The following is a 14190-nucleotide window of genomic DNA, read 5'->3' as shown; positions in this document are numbered from 1 at the left end:
CCAGACAAGAGGGCAGTTCCTTCGGCGATGGGGCGGAGGTCCGCTTCTTTGTGCCTGGGTCGGCGGTGCCAGCAGTGACCGGGCCCGGCCGGGCCCTCCCGTCTCTGCCCCTGCAGCTTCGTGTTCCTGCAGCTCTACCACTCTCCTTTCTTTGGCGACGAGTCCAACAAGCCGATCCTTCTGCCTAACGAGGTATGTGTGCTTTCTCTCCGGTGCGGGGTCCCCCCGGAGCCTGGGTGGGGGACACCGTGGGGTGCCCACAGCCCAGGCTTGCAGAGACAAAGCCTCAGCTCCCTGTGGCAGCCTATAGCGACCCCTCCCCCAACCTGCCCCCGGGCGAGGAGAGCCCTCCCCGGACAGGCACCCGACGGGCTGGTGGTGGCACGACCTCCGCCCAAGGCTCAGGCGGGGCTCTGTGGCTACAGTCCTTCGAGCGGTCGGTGCAGCTCCTCGACCAGATCCCATCCTACGACACGCACAAGATCGCGGTCCTGTACGTGGGAGAAGGCCAGGTAAGGGTGCTGGGGGCCTGAGCCCAGCCGGATGGCCTCCCTGGCTGGGGCTGGGTTCAGGGCCCGGCCCCTCGTCCACCAACGAGCTCAGTCACTGCGTGAGCCGCCAGAGCATCAGGTGCTCGTGGGGCCCTGTGCAGGCTGCTGTTCCCGTGCCCGGGATGCGGCGGGAGTGACAGCGGAGCGTGTGAGCACACGGTGCCCAGAGGGATGTTGGGGGCTGCAGAGAGGGTGGTGGGTGCATGGACGCCACAGGTGTGGGCGGGGCACTGCTCACATCAGCGACCCGGGCACGGGGTGGCTGGCGCAGTGCCCATGGCGCGCACAGGGGGCCGGAGGCAGGATGGGGAAGTAGAGGGGAGGCGTGGACGGCCTCAGGGCTGCGTGTTGTTCCCAGGGAGGTGGGAGGGCCACGAATGGTTCTGAGCCGAGGGTTAGAACCCCAGCCTCCGGAGCGTCCTTCTGGCTGCCGCACGAAGAGCCGGTGGAAGCGGGGCGCCCCTCGTCCCCATGAGACGAGCAGGCCTGCGGCGCGGGGCTGGGATGCCGCGGAATGCCAGCCTCTGGGTGTGTTTTTGGTCCGCCTGAGCAAATTGGCTGGTGGACCCGTGCTCTGTGCGAGAGACGGGGTCCAGATGGCGCCCCCGGGTGCGCACCGGGGCCCCGAGGAGCCGGGCAGGGGCGGGTGCCGCCGAGCTCCTCTCTCCCCACAGAGCAGCAGCGAGCTCGCCATCCTGTCCAACGAGCACGGCTCGTACCGGTACACAGAGTTCCTGACGGGCCTGGGCAAGCTCATCGAGCTCAAGGACTGCCAGCCGGATAAGGTGTACCTGGGCGGTCTGGACGTGTGTGGGGAGGACGGCCAGTTCACCTACTGCTGGCACGATGACATCATGCAGGGTATGCGCCTCCCGCCGGCCCGCACTCGGGGCTGAGGGTGGCCGAGGGTGGCCGAGGGCCTGACTTCCCCGGACGGGGGGGGGGGGGGGGGGCGGGGCGGGGGTAGCAGTGGGGCTGGCGCCTGTGCGTCCGGAAGCTATGCCCTTGGGGTGAGGAGGCAAGGCTGCTGGCCAGGCACTGGAGGGGGCAGGCCCGAGAGCCTCTGGAGGAACCAAGAGGCGCCCCACGCTGGTGCTCTGCCTGGCGCCATGCCAGGCCCCGCTCACCTTGGCCCCATGCGCCTTGCAGCTGTCTTCCATATCGCCACCCTGATGCCCACCAAGGACGTGGACAAGCACCGCTGTGACAAGAAGCGCCATCTGGGCAACGACTTTGTGTCCATTGTCTATAATGACTCCGGCGAGGACTTCAAACTGGGCACCATTAAAGTGAGTGGGGGCCCTGGAGGCGGGCGCAGGTGGGCACCCCTGGCTCGAGTCTACACCTCTGGGCAAGTGCTCTCTCTGGTCTGTGTTGAGTGCAGACAGCAGGCACTGTCGGGGTCAGCACGGCAATAAAAGGACCTCCAGTGCTTCCCGCCGCCAGTTGGAGTAGGCACGTTCCCCCCCACCCCCACCCCCACCCCCGAGCCAGTGTTCCCTGTAATGACAACGACGGGGACAGCGGCCCTCATGGGAGCCAATGAGCCTAGTGGGGGGCCGGGCACAGAGCAGGGATTTGTGTGTCCCTGGGTCTCGGAGTCCCCCTCTCTGACACCTCCCTCGTGTCATCACACAGCACTGGGGTGTGCCCCGTGGCCTCGCCTTCCCTAGATGATGATGCTAGGGCCCAAGGCCCCGGTGGGGAGGCTGGGGGGGGGGGGGGGGAGGCGGGCTCCACCCAGGAGACTTGGGGTGTGAGGCATGTGGAAGGCAGGGTCGGGGGGCAGGTCCGAAGCTCACAAGTGTTCAGATTCTAAACCCAACAGCAAGCCTCAGAGGGGGTCGCTGAACGCGAACACGCGGCCGCTGGTGAGAGTCCAGTCGCGGGCCACGGTGCCCGAGGGGTGGCACGGAGCTGGGGTGGGTGTGTGTGGTGCACACCCAGAGACGCACAGGGAAGCGGTCCGCCCGTGTAGGCGTCCGGGCTGCTCTCGGGACGACAGGGAGGCAGCTGGCAGCCAGGTGGCAGCAGGAGTCACGGGTGGCACGGGCAGGCGAGGTGGGGGTCATGCGCCTGTTTAGGGTCGTGACTGGACCTGAACTCGGGGGGATTCAGTTGGTCGGATCTGGATGTGGAGTCGGGCTTTAGGAGGGAAGGCGGCCCGGGGGAGGAGAGGAGGGACAGCCCTGCCCCCGGGCTCGGTCAGAAGCGGGTCTACGGGGCTAGTGACCGAAAGGGCAGGTTTGTGGAGTTAGCAAGCGCCTCTCGGAGCTGAGCGAGAAAGGGGCAAGGCCCGGGGTGACCTCTGCCCTTGTCTGCACAGGGTCAGTTCAACTTCGTCCACGTGATCATCACCCCCCTGGACTACGAGTGCAACCTGGTGTCCCTGCAGTGCAGGAAGGGTGAGCCCTGGGGCCGGGCGGGGAGGCCCTCGCGGCCCTGAGCCCCTCACGAGCTCTGTGTCTCCTCAGACATGGAGGGCCTCGTGGACACCAGCGTGGCCAAGATCGTGTCTGATCGCAACCTGCCCTTCGTGGCCCGTCAGATGGCTCTGCACGCCAACGTGAGCAGAGGGGTCGGCCCGGGGCGGGGTGGGACTGGCCCAGGGGTGCCGCCACAGGGGCCTCAGCGCTCCCCGTCTCCCACCGCAGATGGCCTCCCAGGTGCACCATAGCCGCTCCAACCCCACGGATATCTACCCGTCCAAGTGGATCGCCAGGCTCCGTCACATCAAGCGGCTGCGCCACCGGGTAGGGCAGGTGGGCCTCAGATGCCTTGGGGGGAGGGGGGCGTGCACTGGCATCCAGCTCACGGAGGGCAAGTGCCCCCCCTGCCCCCACTTCTTCCTGAAGGCTCCCCGTCCCCTGCAGATCCGTGAGGAAGCCCACTACTCCAACCCGAGCCTGCCGCTGACGCAGACGCACCCTCCGGGCCACGCCAAGGCCCCAGCCCCGGCCGAGCCCATGCCCACGTACGAGACGGGCCAGCGGAAGCGCCTCATCTCCTCTGTGGATGACTTCACCGAGTTCGTGTGAGCCGGGTCCCGTGCCCCGCTGGTATATGCGGAAATGAAATAAAGCAGTGGTGCAGCCCCCGCCTCCCCATCGTGTCACTCAGAGCCAGACGCGGATGCAGTCAGCCAGCTGGTTTATTTGACTTTGTCGGGTGGGGATGGGATCAAGGCTGTAGCTGTGGCCACACCCACGGAGGTGGTACAGGGCCTGTCGGGCTGCGGGCGGGGGGGCCACCCTGCCACCACCCACGTGTTCTCCGGTGCACAGACCCTCACCTGCCCCAGCCCCGGGAGCCAGCCCCGGGGCAGGGCTCCTTCCACCCTGGAGTTCTGGCGCCGCCCACCGCCTCCTCCTCCCCCAGACCTGACACCCGCAGGTCTGGGCCCTGCCCTCTTGCTGTCACAGCCCAGGCAGAGAGCAAGGGAGGGGGGTGGTGACAGGAAGTGCCGAGGTGATGGCTGGGCCCTTCCAACACGCCTCCCATCCCAGCCCCAGGCCCAACTTGGATCCAACTCTGGTTAGGTGTCTGGGGAGGGAGGCCAGCTCTGCAGCCCCAGCACCCCTCCCCACAGGAGACGGGGGGCATGGGGCCACTGCAGCCACCAGGTCCCTCGGCCCTAATGAAAAAGAGAGCGACGTACAAAAATACATTTTTAACCCCGTATAAATTACTGACGACAGAGACGCTGCGGCTGAAGGTGCGTGCACTCAGCAGGGGCAAGGGAGAGGTAATAACTTAGGGGGAGACGACGGGAGGTGCAGGTTCCCCTCCCCGAAGCCTGGATCCTTAGCAAAGGGGAGATGTCTGCCCAGGAGGTGGGGCCGGGCACAGCCTGCTGTACCTGAGGACTCCGGTAATAAATTAGCATCTCAGAGGCTGGGCACTCAGCCCAATACTGCTGTGTCCTCCCACGGGGAGCCGGGGAGGGGACCCTGGGTCCTGGCTGCCCACATGGCGTCTTTAAAGTGCTGAGACCCACAGAGAGAGAGACGACTGCTCCCTGGGGGCCTTCGTGCAGCTCTTCTGCCTGGCCCGAGACCGTAAGGGTGGCAGAAATTAACACTGAGCGGTGTCTGCTCTGGCTCCCTCTGCAGAGCGGACTGAAGCCAGAGGCCCACCCCAGGGAAGGGGTCTGAGCCCAGGACCCCCCCGGGACTAAGTGCTGCCGGGGTGGACTTTGTTCTTAGCCCGCAGGGAAACCCTGCAGGGGCCCGGGGCCAGACCCACGCCACGACTGGCCCGGGCAAGACGGCCAGGCAGGGCTGGCCGCAGGTCTGAGGAGGGGCTGGGGGCACCCGTGCTCCTGCGGCCTTGCAGGCTCTGAAGCCTCTGCTCCAGCTGGTAGACATCCTCCGTGGCCTGGTTGAGTCGGTCGAACTGGGTCAGAAGGGCCTCGAACACGGCCTGGAGGCGAGAGGGCTCGGGCTCCCCACGAGGCCCCAGCCGGCTCAGGCCCCCGCCGGGTGTGTCCAGCTGGCTGGAGGCCGTGGAGGGCCGGGAGGCGTCTGAGCCCCCACTGGGGGGGGGTGCGTCCGGGGACGACTTGGAGCCCCTGGAGGAGCGCGAGGGCAGCGGTTCCATCCCTTCAAACCGGACTTTGTGACGGAACTGGGGGCGGCACAGGGGCTCCGTCAGTCCGGCTGCACCCCGGGCTCCCCTGGGCCCAGGGTGCGTCCCTCTCCCCCCCACTGGGCCGTACCCACCTCCTTAACCTTACTGAAGCCCATCCAGAGGCGCAGCCGGCGCAAGAACAGCTCCACCATCTCATAGTCCTGCGGCTCCCAGGCCGGCCGGTAGAGCTCCCCACGCAGCGCGTGGTACCGCCACCGCAGGAGGACCGCCCCCAGCCTCAGGGCCCCCCACAGCCGCAGCGCCCAGAGCCCAGTGCACAGCAGCGGGGAGAGGCGCCAGGACTCGGCAGGACACGGGGCAGGACCCCCAGACCCGGGACACGGCACCAAGACGGCCCTCAGGGCGCTCCGAAAGGAGTCCACGCAGGAAGCGACCAGCTGCAAGGGGAAGGGGCGCGCGTGAGGGGCGCGTCCCGGGCTGAGCCCCCCCCTCCCCTGACGGCCTCGCCGCCACCTACCAGAATGGCCAGCTGGGCATAAGCCACGGCGAGCACCACCAGGCCCAAGGCCGCGCCCACGAGCTCCGGCAGGGCCCTGTACAGCGTCTTGCCGAAAACCGACCACTGGCGCACGAAGCGCAGCTGCTGGGCGGCCTGGGGGCGAGCGGTGTCGGTTGACCGAACCGCCGCCGGTTCGACCCGGCCCGGCCCAGGCCCCAGCCTACCCCCGCCGGCCCAGCCCTCACCTTGACCAGCAGGAGAAAGAGCAGCGAGGCGGCCAAGCCGCGAGCCGCGGAGCTCAGCTGCGCCACCTGCTCGAAGCTGGTGAAGCGGCGCGGGCGGCGGCGCACGAAGCGGGTCCACTGGCGGTCGGCGACACCCAGCTGAGCCAGGCGCACGAGCGCCGCGGCCGCAGTCAGGGCCACCAGCAGCCACCGCGCCCAAGCTCCGGACTGTGCGGCGCGCGTCCGCCCTTCCCGGCGCCACACACGCGCCTCGGCCACCGAGAAGTACAGCGCGAAGAGCAGCAGGCTCACCTGCGGGGGCGGGGCGAAGTGAGGGGGGAGGGGCGGGGCGAAGTGAGGGGGGAGGGGCGGGGCGAAGTGAGGGGGCGGGGCGAAGTGAGGGGGAGGGGCGGGCGAATGGAGGGGGGAGGGGGAGGGGGCGGGGGGCGGGGCGGGACTTGCGCCGGGGCGGGCGCGGCCGGCACCCACCGAGGTGAGCAGCGGCAGCGAGAGGCCGGAACTCAGGCGTCGCAGCGCGAACGGGCGCACGCTGACTGCGGTCACGGCGTGCCCGGCCACCGGGAACTCGAGGCGCAGCGTGACGGCGGCATGTAGCCCCACGGCCGGGCTGTAGCGCGTGAGCTCCACGAACACCGCGCGGCTCCTACACGGCGAGAGGGGCGGGCAGGGTAAAAAGACTGGGTGTCTTCCCAGAGAAAGGGGCTTGGTCGGTGGGTGACTCGGGGCCCGGGGAGGAGGTGGAGGCTGAGCGGTCAGTGAGGTGCGTGGGGAAAGATGGGGACACGGAAAAGCGGCGGAGTGGGGGAGTGGACCGCGGAGGGGCAGGGCCCCGGAGGAGGGCCTCGTGGGGACCCCCGTGTGCCCGCCGGAAGCGCCGCAGGGCGGAGAGGCGGGGACAGGCCGAGCGCCAGCACCTGTTGTCGATCCAGTTGTGCAGCTGCAGGAAGCCCAGCTGCGCGCGGCTCTCTTCCAGGCTCAGCCCCAGCTCCTGCACGTAGCCCCCGCTGTCGTACACGGCGCAGTAGCCCCAGGACCAAACCCTGCCGGCGAGGGGACGGCGTTAGAGCCAGGCCCCAGCCCTGGAAGAACCTGGGAGGCAAGGCTGGCTGGGGCTAGGGGGCGCCCGTGGAGAACAACCCCCCCTCCCCGCGTCCCGGATCCTCCCGGATCCCGGGGCCCTCCCTCTGTGCTCACCCCAGCAGGTCTGGCGCAGAGTAGGCCCACGTCTCGGAGCCGTTGTGGGCAGCACTGCCCCAGCCGATGCCATAGTCGCCTGTGCTGAAGGAGCCTGCGGCTGCCGCGCACATGGGCACACCCGGGCGAGCAGGGCCTGGGCAGAGTGCTGAAAGCAGAGGGGGAGTTCTTGGCCAGCTGGGCTCTACGTGATCCCACCAGACCCTCCCTGCAACCCAGAAGGCAGAGGTCACAGTATCACAGACGGAGACAGTAAGGGATGCACAGCTAGGCAGCTGGAACCAGAATGCAGCCAGGGGTGTCTCTTTGGGAGAGAGCAAGGACGCAGTGCCAGGCCTCCCTCCACGGCTCACCTTCCTGCAGCCGCACCTGCCGCAGTCGCGGGGGCCCCAGCTCTGGGCTGGACTGGTTCCCATGGATGTAGGGGAGCAGGACGTGGGACATCCACGGCCAAAACTCCTCAGACCTGCTCACACAGACAGAGTCCCGTGTTCTACCCGGCAGTGCCCTGCACCCCTGGGGGCGGGGGTGGTCAGAGGCCCACAGAGCACTGCTCCTGCCGCCCCAGCCCAGCCAACAGCAGGCCGCCAGTGCCACGGGACGGGACGAAGTCAAGACCCAGAAGCCTCGAGCTCAGCATACTGACATTTGGAGCAGGAAGTGTTACGGGGCGGTTCTGGGTACTCTAAGATTATTTACTTATTTGTTTTGAGAGAGACACAGACAGCATGAGCGGGGTAGGGGTAGAGAACGAGGGAGACAGAATCCCAAGTAGGGTCCGCGACGTCAGGACGCAGTCTGACGCGGGGCTTTCACCCCCGACACCGTGGGATCGTGACCTGCACCGAAACCAAGACTCTGACGCTCAACTGACCGGGCACCCCCAGGTCAGTTTTGAACAGTGTCTCCGGTCCCGTGTTGCCAACACCACCTACTCCGGTCCTGACAACCCACGACAATCCAAGACGCTGCCCCACGTCCCCTGGGGACTGGGTTGCACCAAGGACAAGATCGAGATGGGACCTGGCGGGCATCAATGCCTCCCCGGCCTGGCAGGTGGACACGCGCATGTGCACGGGGGTGCCTGTACCGGGTGATGGCCAGGAAGGCCTGGCTGCCGAGCTCCTGTTTGATGGCACTCTGCAGGCGGTAGGCGTGGCTGTGGCAGGAAGCGTCCCCATGGTTGGCCAGCAGCGTCACCAGCAGGAAGAGCATGTATACCAGGAAGCTCTGGGGGCAGGGACGGCCCTGGGGTCAGCCAATCCCAGTGTGGCCCACCGTCACGGCACTGGCCAGCAAACCGCCCGTGGCCAAGGTGCCTGGTGCCAGTGGGGCGGCACAGACACCCGCCAGCATCCCGCCAGAGGGGCGGACAGGTGGTCCCTCCAAAGGCAGAGAAGATGGCCCCTAGGGCCCGCGAGGCTGCTCATCGAGCCGGGCACGGGAAGAGGCACAGCAGGGCACAGGCACCGGGAGCTGGGGGCGAGGGGGGCGGGGGCGAGAGGGCCACGGGGCGCACGCGCGGGGTCTCCGAGGGAGAACCTGCAAGAAGGTGCGGTTTCGGCCAGACACGGGACAGGAGAGCGGCTCACCCTCAGCATCCCGTGCAGCTTCTTGACCTTTCGGGCCTCTTCCTTCGCCAGGAAGAGCGCAAAGCCGTGTGGGGGCCGCACACGGGGCACACGCTCACTCACAGGGGTCACAGCCGGGCTCTCCACCAGGGTGTCATCCTCGTCGGGGTGCAGCCGCTTGGCCACCAGGGAGAAGTACAGGGCCTCCAGCAGGACCTGGGCCAAGGGAGGCGTCAGAGGGGCCCACAGGCGCCAGGGGCTGGCAGCCCGGCCCCCCAACGTGCCACTCACCTTGAGCGGCTCCCAGCCGAAGAAGGAGGCCAAGAAGCTGGAGCTGCTCGAGAGGAGCCACATCACACCCACACCAGGGGAGAAGCCGGCACCCACCCAGCCGGAGACCCCCACAGCCACAGCCACCAAGAGCAGGCTGAGTCCGTGGGCCAGGGGAGCACACCAGGCTGGCAGCAGCCGCCTCCGCAGACCGTCCACCAGTCCTGGGGAGGAAGACAGGTGACGGGCAGCCCACGGGGAGGGGCCCGGAGGGGCGTCCTGGGGACACGAGAGCACACCTGTCCTGGCGGGCTTTGCTGACTGGGGCCGCTCCCAGGTCAGACCCGGGTTGGGCAGCCCCCTGTCCCCCAGCCTCTGCAGCATCAGCGTCTCCGTCCTCTCCGCAGGAGCGCTGGACCTGAGGCACAGAAGGGGGGGGGGGGGCGTAGCCCGCGCTCAGCTGTCGGCCCACAGCACGACGTCCCTGAGCCCCCGTACCCCTGCACCCCGCCCCCGTGTCAGCCGAGAGAAGACATTGCCCCAAACCCGGGTAGATACAGTGCTGGGGCTCAGACCACCACCGGTGACTCTGGGAAGGGCCCCTGATGCCTGCCCTGCCCCTCAGGCCGAAAACCCACGTCAGCCTCCGCTGCCGTCTCCCCCTCGCTCGCTGCTCCTCCACCCACGGACAGAGTCCTCTCCCATCGTCACCCCAGCAGCGGTGGCTCGTAGCATGGCTGAAGCGGCCCCAAGGCTCCGGGTTCGCGTCGCGACCTTCCAGAGCACACCCCGCACACCTTGCGTCTTCACCCCCAACCTCCCCACGCAGACCCACGTTTCACAAAGGGACCGCGCACTGACACAGCTTTGTGGCCCAAGATGCAACTCTTGAACAAGGAAACACCTTTGTCTCAAAATTCTGACAGCATCTAGGGTTCCCGGGGCCGAGAGAAGCGTGTGTGGCCCACGGCGCCACACCGACCTGGCCGGCTGCACAGCTGCCCCACCAAGGAACGGGGGCTCCGGGGGCAGGGTGATGTGAAACAAGGGTGTGACAGGCACTTCCTGAGGGCCAAGCGCGTGCCTGGCAGGGGGGCCTGCACAGCTGTGCCCTGACTACACAGAACAGGTCCCCCTCCCCCGTTCCCAGCAGGTGCCTGCCATGAGCTGCGCTGAACGCGCCTGAGTTTGTGAGCCTTCGACAAAGTAAGAAGTATCGTTTATGCGGGTAGGAAGTCAGGACAGCAAGCAAACTTTTTCTTGAGATGGACTAGAGAACAGGTGCTCCGTATCCTCATTAGGCAGGAGCAGCGGCATTCCTGTTCTTTCTAGGGCTTTCTCCAGACGCCCACGTTCATGTTTTACACGTGGATGTGGTGTCAGGGCAGGTGGCATAGCGGATATGGCCTAAAATACACGCGGCTTCACCAAACACCAAGCTGCAGGAGACCAAAGCCTGCCTGTCACGGGCCAGCACCCCGGGTCCCCGGCCGAGGCCGGCACCGTTTTGGCCCCGAGTGAAAGAAGCCAAGGCCACGCACGCTGCTGGGGGGGAGCGTGCAGGCAAGACGCCCGGAGGCAGGGAGGACAGAGAGGAGGTCCTCATCACTACGCCCTCATGCATTTGCAGGCAGGAAGGCCCCAGCCGGGGAGCAGCCGCGCCAAGAACGGCAGGAAGGAGACCTGGGGCTCTTGTCTTGGGGAGGATGCCTCTAGGCAGAAGGGGGGCAGAAGACAGCAAAGATGAAGGCAGAAAAGGAGGGAAGCGGTCGACGGAGGCGGCAGGGCCAGCTCACGCAGCTGCTGGAGCGTCGTAAGGCGAGCCGCCTCCGAGGGACACTTCCCCCCTCCCGCCACTTCCGCAGGCAAGGACACAGTGGACTGACAGGGCTGGGTCGTAAAGGACTCTGTGGTTCCTGCTTTGCTTGGGCCACTCGCTCTGAGGTGTCGGCCGTCATGCCGTGAGGGCACTCAAGCCAGCCAGGGTGAGGGTCAGATGGGGACAACCACCAACCTGCCTGCCGTCTGGCTCCCTTGAAGCACAGAGTTTTGGGGTAACCGGTCACACGGCGACAGAGGGCCGGTCCCCTAGGAGAGCAGCGGCAGGGCCTGCCTCGGGGAGCAGGACTCCGCCGAGGGGGACGTTTGGACGGAGGCGCAAGAGCAAACAGGAGGGTCAGACTCGGGACCGGAAGGGCAGCGGCAGGTGTGCGTGAGGAAGGACGCCAAGAGAGGAGTCGGGAGTCAATGAAAACTTGTGGTGGCCGGAGCGTGCACCGGGCCGGTTCTGAGACCGGGACCGGGGTGGGGCGGGGCGCAGCGTCTCTGGAGGGGGGCCTGGGCCCTGCGGGGCGGGCAGCTCCGCGCAGGCCAGTGAACGTCCGCGGGGCCCGTTCGCGCAGTCAGCCCAAGGCCTGAACCGGGACTTGAGGAAGGGCTCTGGGCTGGAGCTATCTGGGGCTGCTGTCCCAGGATCTCCCCATAGTATAGACCTTCTGAATCAATTTCCAATTTCTTCGTAACATGCGATCATGCCACGGTTATCCGTGTTTGTAAAACGACCCGAGAGCCCCCCCCTCCACCCCCCGTTCCCTGTGCTCAGAACGGTTCATATGTGTCATCTGTGGTGCTTGAAAACGAAAAGAGTTAAAAGGAGCAGAAATGTGATTATTGGAGGAAGAAAAGGAAATAAGAGATAGTTTTATACGAATCGTCCATCTCAGAAGTTGAGAGATTCTTAAAAACATAAAATTGAAACAATCTCAAAAGAAAACAAGCGGGATGTTTGGAAAACCTGGTCCTGAGCACCCCATCACCCCACACCTCCGCCACCTGTGGGGAACGCTTGCCACCCTGTGAGGTCCTTTCAATAGGTAAGGGGCCCAGCCCCGCACAAGGCCAGTCCCAGGTGGGGAGCGGGGCTTCTTGGCCTGGGATCCCCGCCGCCCCCCAACCCCCAGGAGCCAGGGACTTACAGGCCAGCGAGCAGATCCGTTTCTACTTGCGCGTCCCGGGCAGGGGCCAGGCTGCCGGCCCCTTCAGCCACGATCCGCCGGATGAGGTCCTCGTCTAGAGGGAAAACACGTCAGCGAGGGCATGGTTTCTCCCACCCCCAGGTTCTTCAGAACCTTCCCGAGGATCGCATGGGGATACCACCCTCCCCACCCCTGCTCACCCGAAGCTGAGAAGGACTTGGCAGGTGAGGAGGGGCTGACCAGGGAGAGCCCGTCCTCCTCCGGGCCCAGGCGGCCCCGTGCCAGCCGCTGCAGGGTGCTGCCCACGATGGATGGGTCACTCAGCAGGTCCGGCCAACTCAGCGTGCCTTCACTGGACGGCCAGCACACCAGGCTGTAGGTGACACGGGTGAAACAAGGGGGGCCCAGGGGGACACACGTACAACACGGCCCTAGAGCGCGTGTGACGACAATACACGGGGCCAGGGGACAAAACGCACGCAGCGCAGACACCCATAATGCACCACGCACGAGGTGTGGCGGACCCACGCTGAGGCTCACGCTCTCTCTGGGGACTCCTACCTTTTGCAATCATCCAAAAATAAGTCACTTTTCATTTGTCCGGCAAAGGCCTGTTGAGAAGCACAGAGAACACCTCAAGTTCTGAGCTGCTCAGAGGCAGCGGGACCCACCCAGCCCGGGCAGGGCCCCGGGGGGGTGGGGGGGGGCACACTCGCCTCGGCGCGGAGCCCCGGGAAGGCCAGGAAGGAGCTGTCCAGCACAGACGAGTCCAGGTAGCTGTCGATGTCCAGGACAGGCTGCCCCGCAGGGGTGGGGCTCGGGTCCCCAGCCACCTAGGGGAGAGGCAGGCATTCAGCAGAGGTGTGCCACCTCCGGAGCAGGCAGAGCCTAGGCTGGGGCTGTGCTAGAGAATGTTCTAGAATCGGGCACACGTTCTGTATCTGCACTGTCCATCACGGTAGCCACAGGCCGCTCAGGGCACTGGAATGCAGCTGGCAGAGCTGAGGACTCCAGTTTTATTTGTCATCGGCTCGAACCAGCCGTGGTGGCGGCAGATTACCCCACGGGACCCCTGGCGCACACACCCCCAGGGTATGGCGGTGGGTCCCTCCTGAGGGAAGTGCTCTGTCCTTCCCTCATCTCGTGCAGTCCCCATCAGATCGGGCGGGAAGCGCCTGCTCCTTGTCTCTCTGAGCCTGTGAGGCACTGGCCCTTCGGCAGGTGCACGGGAGCCACCAGGGAGGCCGTTTGGGCTCTTCCTTGTCAGAGGGTTTAAATCGCCACTCTGGCCTCTTGCTAGAGATCTGCTCAGGTTTGCGACATCCTCCCGAGTCTTTCCGGGACCCTGCCCGTCTCCCCTCAGTCACCTGACTGGCTGGTCCACAGCGGTCACGGGAACCCCCCCCCCATCTGCCCTGTGATTTCCGTGGCATCAGAAGTGGGGCCCCGTTGGTTCATTCGTGATCTGGACAATCTGCATCTCTCTGTCTCCCTGGGTCAGTCGTCTCGACCTTCTGCCCTTCCCTCCGGCCACCCTTGGCGGCAGCAACGAGGCCCACGCTCTGTCCTCTGGAAGCTCCCCGGGCCCCAGCCCACCTTGCTCCGGGACATCCGGAAGAGAAACAGAATGACCAGGTAGACGGGATAGACGACCACACTGGACACCAGGCCGACGGCAACTGTGTCGGCACTCAGCGGGATCAGACCGGACACGGGCCCCGCGCTGTGTGGCAGGAGAGGAGAGAGACCCGGGCTGGGAGAGGCTGTGGGGGGTAGGAGGGGTCGGGCAGGAGGAGATCATCGGGCCCCCCAAGGGCACCCACCTGTAGGCGGCGTCTCCCACGACCCCGTACCACACAGCATTGGCGCCCAGGAAGAGGCAGACGAGGAGGACGCAACAGGTGGCCCGCTGGACGCGGGTGAAGCGGCTCCGAGGTGGCCGGTCCCAGAGCGAGAGCCAGAGATGCTTGTCAAAAAAGCCACGCTGCAGCTCGGCCACCAGGAGGCGCCGGAACCGCCGCACGGCCGCGTCGCCTGCAGAAAGGGCACAGCTGGCTTCAGGAGGCCAGCGGCACAGGCCACCCCTCGGCCAGCCCGGGCAGGGACGGGCCCAGGCCCTTACTTGCTGCCAGCACCTCCTTCTCCACGAGGCCGCCATTGGCCTCAGTCTCCACCGACAGCCAGTCGTTGACCAGGAAGAAGGTGCTGCAGGCGGTCTGCAGGTCCCGGACGATGACGTGCTGCAGGAACCAGGCGGGGCTGAGCCCTGCAGGGGAGGGGCGGTGAGTCAGGCTG

At 66.5% G+C, this 14190-nt stretch overlaps 2 protein-coding genes across 26 annotated transcripts in view; one reads left to right on the top strand and one right to left on the bottom strand.

Moving 5' to 3' along the window:
- Positions 1-3651, top strand: part of TSC2 (TSC complex subunit 2) — a 35005-nt gene extending 31354 nt beyond the window's left edge. For 8 of the 18 annotated variants that reach the window (XM_043560948.1, XM_043560943.1, XM_043560947.1 and 5 more), the window contains 8 exons: positions 117-192; positions 426-512; positions 1226-1412; positions 1701-1840; positions 2878-2956; positions 3026-3117; positions 3206-3304; positions 3425-3651. In XM_043560948.1, coding sequence (XP_043416883.1) covers positions 117-192; positions 426-512; positions 1226-1412; positions 1701-1840; positions 2878-2956; positions 3026-3117; positions 3206-3304; positions 3425-3589 — 925 coding nt within the window. In that variant the 3' untranslated portion in view covers positions 3590-3651. Of the gene's footprint in view, positions 1-116; positions 193-399; positions 513-1225; positions 1413-1700; positions 1841-2877; positions 2957-3025; positions 3118-3205; positions 3314-3424 lie in introns of those variants that run through there. The other 10 variants (XM_043560945.1, XM_043560942.1, XM_043560944.1 and 7 more) reach the window with 3 other exon arrangements.
- A 33-nt stretch (positions 3652-3684) lies between these two features.
- The window catches only part of PKD1 (polycystin 1, transient receptor potential channel interacting), a 43906-nt gene continuing 33400 nt past the window's right edge, over positions 3685-14190 (bottom strand). For 4 of the 8 annotated variants that reach the window (XM_043560924.1, XM_043560926.1, XM_043560925.1 and 1 more), the window contains exons 28-45: positions 14018-14161; positions 13719-13929; positions 13492-13618; positions 12612-12728; positions 12457-12506; positions 12096-12268; positions 11896-11989; positions 8942-9338; positions 8672-8866; positions 8170-8309; positions 7433-7545; positions 7080-7227; positions 6800-6925; positions 6354-6528; positions 5886-6176; positions 5659-5793; positions 5273-5578; positions 3685-5177 (exon numbers count right to left, since the gene is read on the bottom strand). In XM_043560924.1, the coding sequence (XP_043416859.1) occupies positions 4725-5177; positions 5273-5578; positions 5659-5793; positions 5886-6176; positions 6354-6528; positions 6800-6925; positions 7080-7227; positions 7433-7545; positions 8170-8309; positions 8672-8866; positions 8942-9338; positions 11896-11989; positions 12096-12268; positions 12457-12506; positions 12612-12728; positions 13492-13618; positions 13719-13929; positions 14018-14161 (3395 nt within the window). In that variant the 3' untranslated portion in view covers positions 3685-4724. Of the gene's footprint in view, positions 5178-5272; positions 5579-5658; positions 5794-5885; positions 6177-6353; positions 6529-6799; positions 6926-7079; positions 7228-7432; positions 7546-8169; positions 8310-8671; positions 8867-8941; positions 9339-11895; positions 11990-12095; positions 12269-12456; positions 12507-12611; positions 12729-13491; positions 13619-13718; positions 13930-14017; positions 14162-14190 lie in introns of those variants that run through there. The other 4 variants (XM_043560928.1, XM_043560929.1, XM_043560930.1 and 1 more) reach the window with 2 other exon arrangements.

The sequence above is a fragment of the Prionailurus bengalensis genome, chromosome E3 (genome assembly GCF_016509475.1).
Source record: "Prionailurus bengalensis isolate Pbe53 chromosome E3, Fcat_Pben_1.1_paternal_pri, whole genome shotgun sequence".
NCBI classification, from domain to species: Eukaryota; Metazoa; Chordata; class Mammalia; order Carnivora; family Felidae; genus Prionailurus; species Prionailurus bengalensis.
The sequence above is the reverse complement of the archived record's forward strand: the minus strand, read 5'-3'. Positions and strand labels throughout refer to the sequence as shown.